General features: G+C 30.0%; 1 protein-coding gene and 3 non-coding genes across 4 annotated transcripts; 3 read left to right on the top strand and 1 right to left on the bottom strand.

The window, feature by feature from the left end:
- Positions 1-293: 293 nt before the first annotated feature.
- LOC147920638 (small nucleolar RNA U49) lies at positions 294-358 on the top strand. Its single transcript, XR_015592011.1, has one exon. It is a non-coding gene; the product is annotated as a small nucleolar RNA U49 (small nucleolar RNA).
- Positions 359-574: 216 nt separating this feature from the next.
- On the top strand, positions 575-725 carry LOC147920637 (small nucleolar RNA snoR2/U65). The gene has a single exon (XR_015592009.1). It is a non-coding gene; the product is annotated as a small nucleolar RNA snoR2/U65 (small nucleolar RNA).
- A 40-nt stretch (positions 726-765) lies between these two features.
- LOC147920636 (small nucleolar RNA snoZ7/snoR77) lies at positions 766-846 on the top strand. The gene has a single exon (XR_015592007.1). It is a non-coding gene; the product is annotated as a small nucleolar RNA snoZ7/snoR77 (small nucleolar RNA).
- Positions 847-1,152: 306 nt separating this feature from the next.
- Positions 1,153-4,653, bottom strand: LOC104767910 (nucleobase-ascorbate transporter 1). Its single transcript, XM_087503096.1, has 13 exons — positions 4,227-4,653; positions 3,725-3,822; positions 3,437-3,613; positions 3,233-3,333; positions 3,048-3,123; positions 2,889-2,948; positions 2,607-2,794; positions 2,434-2,530; positions 2,255-2,341; positions 2,092-2,150; positions 1,920-2,011; positions 1,747-1,824; positions 1,153-1,660 (listed from the first exon to the last, which is right to left on the bottom strand). Exons 1-13 carry the CDS (start codon positions 4,300-4,302, stop codon positions 1,287-1,289), a joined length of 1,563 nt encoding a protein of 520 aa, XP_087359222.1. The 5' UTR covers positions 4,303-4,653; the 3' UTR covers positions 1,153-1,286.
- Positions 4,654-10,817: the final 6,164 nt, after the last annotated feature.

Here is a 10,817-nt window from a genome sequence, read left to right as displayed (position 1 = left end):
CCTAACAAGTAACATCAAAGTCATTTCGGAAAGCCCTTTGGATTTAGTTTATCTGCCGGCCCACATATACATACAAACGGGCTATTATGTTAACTCAATCAAAACGCTAGGGTTTACGAGAAGGAAATTAGGGTTTTAAAGTTAAGCCGACTCGTACCCCTCTATATAAACTCAGATTCTCTTCTCTCTCATATTATCATCCACTTTTTGTAGCTTATTCGACCTAATAATTTTACACAGTTCATTACTAGTTTTTCGGTTCTCAAACGTTTTTTTTTTTATTTTTATTAAATTCCCGATGAAGAAGCAATCCCATAGATAGGAAGTGCCGTATGACACTTTACACAACAACGGACTGAACGAGGATTGCATCCGGTGAATTCCCATCCCCCGATCAGTCAAACCCGGCTCGTATCTGGATCCCAAACCCGGATCCGTTTACGGTCGAGTACTTGACTCTTCGGCCGGGTCTTCACCGTACTTCCCACCGTTCTGTGTTCGTTGTGTGGGTGATTTGACAAGGGTTCGCTGAGGGTTCTCTCTTTATTTTATTTTTTTCATTGATTATTAAAATTGTCCGATGCCACGTCGACGGTAGCTCTTATGTGGCAATGATCCTCGATGCTACATTGGACATAAACAGATGTACGTGTTTCGCTTACTGATAGGAACCTGTGGGTCTCGATTATTACACGATCTACGGAGCCATTTCGGCGATTACATTTTATATTTTTGAAAACCATTTTTTGATTATTGGGAAGGTTACCGATGATGATTATTGCTAAAATATGGAATTACCGTCTGAGTTTTGTACTCTTTGATGTAAAAAACGCTGGCTTACTGAGGCTTCCCAATTTTTCAAAGCTTTTTTACCTTTCAATTTTAGCTATTTCCTTCGAATGTTTTGAAATTATTGTTTAAACCATTAGCCAAGATTAACTGTTACATGGGATGATGTTAATGACTGTTATAATTATGACATGGGATGATGTTAATGACTGTTATAATTATGACATGGTTCGAACACGAAAGACATGGAACATAATGTTGATTGTCTTCACCAGAGCTCAATTTGTTTAATCACTGACGTTCATAATGAATTCGTCGCTTACACGAACATAATTCTAATGGAAAGGAAAAAAAATCTAGAAATGTGAGCAATGTAACTGATCTTATTGAATCTACATCAGGAATAAAATTCTGAATTTTACTTCAACTAGGGTCATAAATTAAAAGACCACTACCAAAAAAAAAAAAAGAATCAGAAATCAAAGTATGGACTACTACTATGTAGGAGGGAAGAATCTGTTGAGGTTAAAAGGCAAAGTGTAGAACTCTTCGTTACGGTTATCTCCTCTGAATGTTCTGAACTTGACCCACCAAGGCATGCCTCTGTCTTTCTTTGATCTCTCTACTTCCATTGTGTTGTCCATGAACACTGCTATGATTAGACCAACTGTTGCTGGAGACATGAATATTGTGTTTAAGAAGGCGTTGAACCATCCTGCGTTTGTGTGAACTAGCCCGTAATGTCTAGCGTCCCAGTAGTTGACGAAGAACTGAGGTATTGAGATTCCGAGAAAGAGTGATAGACCGGTGATCATTAGGTTTCTCATGCTGTTCATGTTTGTGAACTGAAGAAATGATAGACCAACCGCAGCTGCAATAGAAGATTAAAACAAATGACAAATGTTTTCTTTCAGTGAGATGATGATGTTGTGTATTCAGTTTTGTCATGGTCTTTACCAACAAGGCCGAAGAGGACACAGTGCAATGCTGCGTATATTGGGACTGGTATCGATGCAAACACAGCTCCAAATTTGCCTGATCAAAACAAACAACAAAGCTTTTAAACTGTAGGATCCGATACAATAGAATGAATGGTAAAGCCTACAACAAGTATGAGTAAGTTTTTGTACCCAATGTAGAGAAGAAAATCATGAAGCCTGCGGATACTTGAACAACACGACGGCTTCCAACTCTTGTTAACCCTAAAAGTCCTACATTCTCACTGCAACCACATTTTAACACCTTCGTTAGGGTGTGTAAAATATGTGAAAACGATAGTTTCCAAGAAGTTACTTTACTTACACTAGTACAGTAGAACCTGTGCCTGTTCCGAATAGACCATCAAGCAATACACCAATGCCCTGAATTTTTATCAAGAAACATAGCATAACAGATAAGATATAGGAGAAGTCAAGAAGGTGCGATATGCATTTAAATGTGTCTCTTCATCACACTATTGATTCACCTGCCATCCAATGCCTCTACTCAATACATAAGCAGGAGGTGGCGTGGCTATGGCTAATCTTGAAGCTGCCATGTAAGCTCCAGTAGACTGCATACCGATTAAATTAATCATCTCAGACCCCCTAACACAATTAAACTTAAGTTACTTGCAATGACTCTAACAATGTTCTGATTCTTTACCTCGACCATGGATACAAGAACTGCAGACATCATAGCAAACGAATGGCCTACTGAAAACGTTGGAGGCCCCCATTGGAGAGGGTATGGAAACTTGAACCTGACGACACATTATAAGCACAATGAGATATGTACTATGTAACCACAATACATGAGGATACTGAGCTGCTGAATACCATGGAGCTGTTGATATAAGATTTGCTTTGTCTGTTCGACAACTATGTTGTGTAAGTGATGGTTTGCCTCTGTAAGCTCCACTTGCGGTAAGGATAATGGCGTAGATCCAAACAATCGTTACACAGATCAATATCGGAAACCTTTCAAAGATTGGGACATCTTTAAATGGTCTGACATGTTTTAGATACTGCCAAGAAAGAAAGAAAGAAAATAGCATAAGCAAAGAGAGAAATAACTTGGAGAGCAAGCCAAGAAAGTCTAAAACAACACAAAGGTTTTACTTGGGTTAGTCCAATGACAAGCAATAGCATCGGTAGTCCAATCTCAATGCAGTTCCCGAGCTATAAAACAAGATAATCAAAGTTTTAAAAGAGATATTTCATTAATGTTTAAAGCAAAGTCATGGTGTGGACTGTGGAGTGGGGCTTTGTATGAGTTACCTGGGGAAATCCTCGCTGAAACATACCGAGACCAACCAATCCAACAACTGGTGCCATACCAAGAGGGCTAAAAAACCTGAAATTGAAAAAGATGAAAAGGAAGTAATGAATTTGGATAAAAATCCCATAGTTAAGACAATGAATGTGTCTTTCAAAAACAAAAAACAACACAAGTAATGATATACCTTGAGAAAAGACCCCATACTTGGCTGTAGCCAAGAATGATCTGTATGCTAGACGCGACGATCAATGCCCCTTGTATAGCTCGCATCGTGTGAATAAACCTCTACAAGAACATACTACATTGTTACTATGTATAAACGAGACAGTTGTACGAGGAAAAAACAAATGATCTTGTGTTTTCTCATTAGGCTTTTCTTTTTATGTACCTCATGGTCATTGGAGATTTTTTGCAAGGAAGAGTCGCTGATAATGTAAGCAATGGGGACAACAAAAGCAAAAGAGCCACCAACAACAGCAGGCAACCTGGTACCAAAAAGAGCTTGGAGAAGTGTCTTGATACCAGCTACAAAGAGTAGTGTCTGTATAACCCTTGCTCTGTCCCCCTTTTGACACAAAAAAAAAAAAGATACAAGGAACACCCATAGCTGATAAGCCAGCCGTCCGTAGCTGAGTAAAGAGAGAGAGAGAGAGAGAGATTGTATTAAAAGGCTTACATCAGAGCCACCCATAGCTGGAACAAGCAATGCGGGTATAAAAGCACTTGATCCAAGCATTAGAATGTAGTTTTGAAAAGCTAGTAACACCGTTTCAGCTGCAATAAAAAAACGTTACCAAGAGGTTCAATTAAAAAAATTGTGTTCTACTAAATACATTATTACAAGCAACAAAAGGTGTTCAAAAGACACAATCAGCAAAAAAATTATATCTCAAGCTGCAAAAAATGTACACAATGAGTTCGTTGATAATCAATCATAGCTAATTTTACACTACGGAAAAAAAACAATAAGGCAAATCAAACACCATGAAAGAGGTCCACCAAAAAAAAAAAACTCAGGTTTTTGGTTTTTTTTTTGGCTTAATTACGAATTAAATTAATGTGGTCATTAATTAATTAGTCCCATAAACAAACACAATATAATATTCCATTGCATAAACTATATAGTTTTGAAACGTCGCATATATATACAGAGAGAAGAGAGAAGAGAGGAAGCGTACGCCAAGGAGGATTAGAGTCGATGCAATATTCAAGGTCTTGAAGCTGTTCCATAGGAGGATGAGTTATCTCCGCCATTGGACTAACCAAAACAAAACCTTCCTTTTCCGATGAACAAACAGAGGAAGACGAACCAGAAGAAGAAGAACCAAAAAAAAAAAAAAAAAAAGGTAAAGTAGAGAGAGAGATATAAAGGTAGTGAGAAAAAAAAAAAAAAAAAAAAAGGGAATATGCAAAGAAGAAAAAAAAAATGAACTGTGCGAGAGAGAATTTAAAAGCTTCTCTCTGCAAGTGTAAACTTGTTGTTTTCTCTCTCTTCTTTTCCTCTGGCGTGGCGTGGCGTTGATGAGTTTCTTCTCTTCTCTTCTCTCTTTCTCTCTCTCTCTCTTTTTTTTTGAATTAATTGTTTTTGATATTACAGATTTGCCCCTGATTCGTTTGCCTGTTCCACCAATTAAGTGTTGCCGAGAGTGGGGCCCGTTCTTATAACGGAGTCAATTTTTTTTTACTTCTCAGGTTTTTCCTCTTTTATTTTTGAAAAAAAAACTTGTTTGTTGTTGGCACTTGCATTGCATGAGAGAGATCTCTTAAATGCAAATCTACTCTTTCTTTTTTTTTTTTGGTTCAAACTTCGTTATAATACAGCAAATATCTATTAAAAAAAGTTAAACTACACTAATAAAAAAGTAGAAGTTATAAGTTCTTAGAGCATCATTAATGGGAGAACTTTTTTTTGTGTTATTAGATTAAATATATAGTGAAAATAATGTTAGATCAGTTGTTAAGATCATAGGTAAAAAAAATGGGAGAACTAATTATGGTGTTCTTAGAATAAATATATAGTGAAATAATATTCATAAACATTTTACAAATTATAAAAAATTATAAAATAACATTTAAATTGCTTACTTATATAAAAGCAATTGTATACTTATAAATTAATATAATATTCTTAAACATATTACAATTATAAAAACTTATAAATTAACATTTAAATTGTTTACTTATATAAAAGCAATTGTATACTTATAAATTAATATAATATTCTTAAACATATTACAATTATAAAAACTTATAAATTAACATTTAAATTGCATACTTATATAAATGAAATATTTTCTTTTTTTCCAAAAAATCTCGTCCAATCACATGAAGCCACGTCAAATAAGAACTGGGCTTAAATCAGTTCTACATAAAGAACTAAAAAAAGTGTTCTAATCCACTATTCATTATTTTTATAATTTTTTTGGGCTTAGAACACCCTTGGTGTTTTCCCATTAATGATGGCCTTAAGGCTGTCCACCTAGAATTTTAAACATCCAATCGGAATTCCATATATCACTAATTAACATTTTTAAGATTTTCAGAATTTTCTATATTAAGATATTTTTTAAACGATCAATTAGGATTTGACATGTCATTCATTAATATTTTTAAAATTTCCAGAATTTTTTAGAAAAAACAAAATTTTAAATTTATGTAAATAAAAGAACTATGTTCAATATCCCACATCAGTTAGAAATTTTTTAGACAATAGTTCAGAACCATTATAAATAAGATTAATATGCTTCCAACAACGAATGAGCATGAAAGCTTGATTTATCAAGCGTCCAAGTTTAAAAGTTTTATTCGGTTTAATCCAGTTTTTTATCTGATCAAATTAAAACTTTAAAAAGTTTCAAAAAAATATTTAATATTTAAAATTTAAAAATTTAAATATTATAAATATTGAAACTTTTAAAACTTCTTAGCTTTTTATAAGTTTTTAAATATTATAATTTTTAAATTTTAACAGTTTAAAATATTATAAATATTGAAACTTTTTAAAAGGTTCAAATATTATATTTGGAACCTTTTAAAAGTTTAAAATATTATAAATATTGAAACTTCTAAAAGTCTTAGCTTTTAAAGGTTTCAAAATATTATAATTTTTAAATTTTAAAAATTTCTTAACATCTAAAAGGTTTTTTTTAAAATTATAATTTATAAATTTAAAAAGTTTAAAATATTATAAATATTGAAACTTGAAAATTTTAAAAGGTTCAAATATTAAAAATATTTAAACTTCATAGAGTGTTTTAAAACATTACAATTACTTAATCTCCACAGAAATTTTAAGACATTATATCTATACTAATAAAAAGTTGAAGCTATAAACTCCTAAAGGTGTCCATATAGAATTTTTAAAATATCAATAAAATCAATAAGAATTAGATATTTCACTAATAACATTTTTAGAAGTATAGTAGTAATCTATATATTAAGATTTTTTTAGAAAAAAAAAGTAAAATCTATAGAAATAAAAGAAATATTTACAACATCCAACATCGGCTAGAAAATTTTAGACAATGGCTGAGAACCATTATAAATAAAACTAATATGTTTTTAACTATAAATTTATCAGGTTTGCTTGATTTATGCTTATTTATCAGGTTTCCAAATTTAGAAGTTTTATTTGATTTATTTTAGCAAATTAAATATATAAAGGTTTAAATATTTAATATAGAATATTTAGAAATATTATAAATACCTCCATAAAAATGTTAAAAAATTAAAGTGTCATTAATTTTTAACTCAAAAAAAATGTTACAAATATTTAAACTACATCTAAAGTTTGAAATATTTTAAAAATTTAATCTCTATTAAAAATTTAAAAGTTTAATAATTACAAAATATTATATATCAAATTTTTAATATTTTGAAAATATCTTACTTATCTCTGTTTGTGCTTTATATATCTTATGAGCTGTAAAACATGTTTTTGTGTATGACTTTACAGATGATTTGATACTTTCGCAGTAAATTTTTATTTTCAAGTCTAAAAAATAAGGATTGACGTCGCAAGACCTTGATTTGATGTTATTTGAGTTTAAAGAAGAAGGATTGATGAAAAGCATAAATATTGTTTTAACTATATATGTGTTCATATTAATTTCTCTTCAAATAAGGATTTTGGTTTGACAAGTTTCAAACCGTGTAGATCTAAAATCGAATAATATAGATGAAATTATCAATAATTGGGTGTATGTGTTGACTATGCTGGTTTTCATGAATTGCACAATTTTTATGAGAAAATATATGATTTTGGTCTTGGAGTTTGATGGGTTAAATAGTTGTGTGGTAATCTAAAAAAAAAATTTTTCAGTGGAAGAATGTGAAGAAGTTGACGAGGAAGAAGAAGAAGAAGAGAATAACGAAGAACCAGACGGTAAAAGTAATGATGACAATTACCATAAAATTTGACAGTGAAAATGACAAGAAAGAATATGAAGAATAAGAAAACATTGAATAAAAAACACGAAAATATAGGTGGTAGCGATCAATTAAATATGAAAACGTTTCATAATTATAAAATTGTTTGGTTTTTCTGGTGGTCAAAGAAAATGGTTTAGGATATGTGAGGTCATCAGTTTAATTTGTCTTGCTTGGACGTCAAGTTAAATTTATGATTTTTTTATCAGATTTGATTTTATAACACAACTGATTTTTATATTTTGAAAAATTGTGTATCTGAAATTTAATTTTTTTCCTTAGTACTAATTTTTTTAATAAGATAATATTTTATTATCGTAATCAATCATATATAATTTTTATTAAAATATATCAAATAAACCCACGCTATGCGTGGGTTCAAAACCTACTATAGTTAAAATTATGATACTTTATTCATTGATCTATTTTATTATTTATAGCATAAATTAATAATTATTTATATATGTACTTGACATTTTAAGATATATGATAATAATGAAAAAATACATTTTTACATAGGGATGCTAAAAAAAAAATCTTATTATTTTATTGAATTTTATAAATTTTTATACCAACCGACTTGAGATTGGATAATTTTACAGTTTTGTAATATTTATTAGTTTATCAAATATTGATTTATAAAACTTATTTGTTAACTCTTTTTTCTTTTATTTTATAGATAAGTTCATTTTCCTTACATACACTTAATATTTTGTAAAAACTAATTAGTAATGTAGTCTCTTAAATAGTATGGAATAATGAAATAGATTTGATCATGAAGAAGATCATTAAACTCTGTCTTTTATCCGATTATGTTTTTTCCACATTATATTATATTATTATGTGTTTATTAAAAATTTAGAATTCCATTAAGTAATACAATTTCTTGAGTCATAAAAAAATTAAATTACATTTGGAAAACTGATATTACGTCTAAAAGTTATGTATCTAAAAAGAATTATTATCTCTAGATTATTCTGAAATGATTGAACGTATATCATCTGGTAAAAAAAATATTAACTTCACATGTACTAAAATGACTAGTATGAGTATGTAGACAAATGTTTGAGCACAAAAAAAAAAAAAAAGAGTATGTAGACAAATAGAATAAATTGCAAGAATGCAAGAATAAATGGTTTAACCACGTAATACACATTTAAAATTCTTCGGCCCCTTTTTTTTTGTTTTGTTAAAAAAAAATATATTTATCTTCGTAAGAATTAATTTTGTTATTTAATTCATATATATACGTTCGTACATTATAGAGGTTTTTCGATTAAATCATTCATAATCGAACTTTAGTAGAATATAATACGAATTTTAATAAATGTCAAAGATTGCATCAAAAAATCTACTCATCAGCATGCTTCGATCTTTAGATCTCTCATCTTTTTATGGTAAAAAGAACCAAAAATAAATTGTTGAAATTCGCAAACCATTGGACAGAACATAAATATCATTATTTCGGCATGCATATGGTTTTTCTGTCTTTTGTGTGGGAGCACGTGTTATCTTCCTTAATTGTGACAATTGATACGATAGATTTACATGTACCAGACAATAAAAATCTTTACATTTTAATATAAAACAATTTGGTGTAACCAGAATAAAGAATGCATTAATGTCGTCCCAAATACTCTTACGGAAAACTGTGTTTGTTCTCGTTAGTCGGGCGCTCACTCTCGACCTATCGCCTAGCAAGAAAATTAAAGATTAAACGGGAATTAATCGGAACTATTTTTAGAGTTATTTTATTAAATTAATAATAAAATACAAATATATAATATTAAATATATGAATAATTTTGTTTATGTTAAAAACAAATATCAAATAAAATATAAAACTATAGTAATGTCTTTAAAATTACGGTAAACACATAAAACCATAATTTTAAAATTGTAAAACATCATGAACTCTTAATTTAGATGTTTAAATAACAAAAATATATATATTTGATTTATATTTGACTCCAAAAATAATCGGTATATACAAAATTAAGCGGAAAGTAATTGGAGTAGATATGCTATAATCAAATTAGATGAACATAATTAAATAATCGATGCTAGGCAGAGATTAGTAATTAATCAATGCGGTGAGGGTGGGCTAATGATTTTACAGGGCGTAATCGGTGCTAGGCAGAGATTTTTAAAACAGGGAGTAAAACTAATATACTGTATTGTTAATCCTTTTTTAAAATTATATATATAGGGCTTTATGATCTGATTCGTTACTAAGGAATTGCAAGGTTTGTTAGTTGTTACTAAGGTTTGTTACTAAGGAATTTGAATCCTTTTTAACTTACTCAAGATTTTATTTTGAATTTGATTCGTTAATGATCAAATTCTTGTCTTAAACGTCTGGGCTCTTTAATGATCTTTTATCATAAGAGAAATGTGGGTAGTTTCATTTCTCTCTTAAACAATGTATGTAATCGGGGTTTAAGCGTAGAGAAAATCTACTTCTTTCCTATAAAGTAATTTTTTACTCATGAAAAAATATCGCAACAAACCCATTTGTAGTGGTGGATCGACTGAAACTAGGGAGTAAACCTTTACATAGGTGCAGTTTTGGCTCGTTTTCTCTTGCGTATAAACACTACATGTTGGGTCATTTTGGACACTTGGACTCATGTGTTTTATAAGCTACTGATGATTTTTTTTTCTTTCTTTTTGGTGTATTATAAATGTTATAGATTATTAGAGTTGAACTTGTGGATATTAGAAGAAAAAAACTATAAAAGAGAACCATTAATTACGTACACACACAAACCATATTTTCTAATTAAGCTATGTACGTAACTCCAACATGCATTCTTCCAACATGAAATTGTCGTATCTCTTTTTCACATTCATGTACAACAGCTTCACAAGTACATGTGTCAATTTCTAAATTTCTCTTTGTCTCTAATTCATTATCTCTTCCACCATTGTTCATCAGTCTTGAACAAATTGTAATAATTATTCTGCGATCATAATCCAAATCGCATTTTGTAATAATTGAATAAAAATGTAAATGCTAAATTTACTACATCGAATTCATGTGATCCATGCGTTTTTAGTCCTCATCACAAGAAATCCTTTCTATTTTCAAAATCGTGGTTGGTGTCTTCAGTCTTTTTATTTTCTCTAATTTCACAACAAATCTATTCATCAGAATCGAGTAAACAAATATGGAGAAACATGAAATTTACACGAAAAATAAGAAAAGTTAATACGTACAAATACTTTACTCTTAAAGACACAACTGCTGTAGATCTTCGACGGACAATATGAAGCTCACGATCGATAATAGGTTACTCCCGACTACATGAAAAACTTAACCTTAGATATTTAAAAATATAT

This window comes from Camelina sativa, chromosome 19 (genome assembly GCF_030686135.1).
Source record: "Camelina sativa cultivar CO46 ecotype springtype chromosome 19, ASM3068613v1".
NCBI classification, from domain to species: Eukaryota; Viridiplantae; Streptophyta; class Magnoliopsida; order Brassicales; family Brassicaceae; genus Camelina; species Camelina sativa.
Note: the sequence above shows the minus strand (reverse complement) of the source record. Positions and strands in the feature narration are given on the sequence as shown.

What these genes read in the sequence shown, in the direction of transcription:
- LOC104767910 (XM_087503096.1), bottom strand. Translation starts at nt 4,302, where the DNA reads ATGGCGGAGATAACTCATCCTCCTATGGAACAGCTTCAAGACCTTGAA. An exon ending in TTGTCATTGGACTAACCCAA is followed by an intron (nt 2,795 to 2,888) that starts GTAAAACCTTTG and finishes CTTTCTTGGCAG; the next exon opens with TATCTAAAACATGTCAGACC. An exon ending in TGTCCTCTTCGGCCTTGTTG is followed by an intron (nt 1,661 to 1,746) that starts GTAAAGACCATG and finishes CTTCTATTGCAG; the next exon opens with CTGCGGTTGGTCTATCATTT.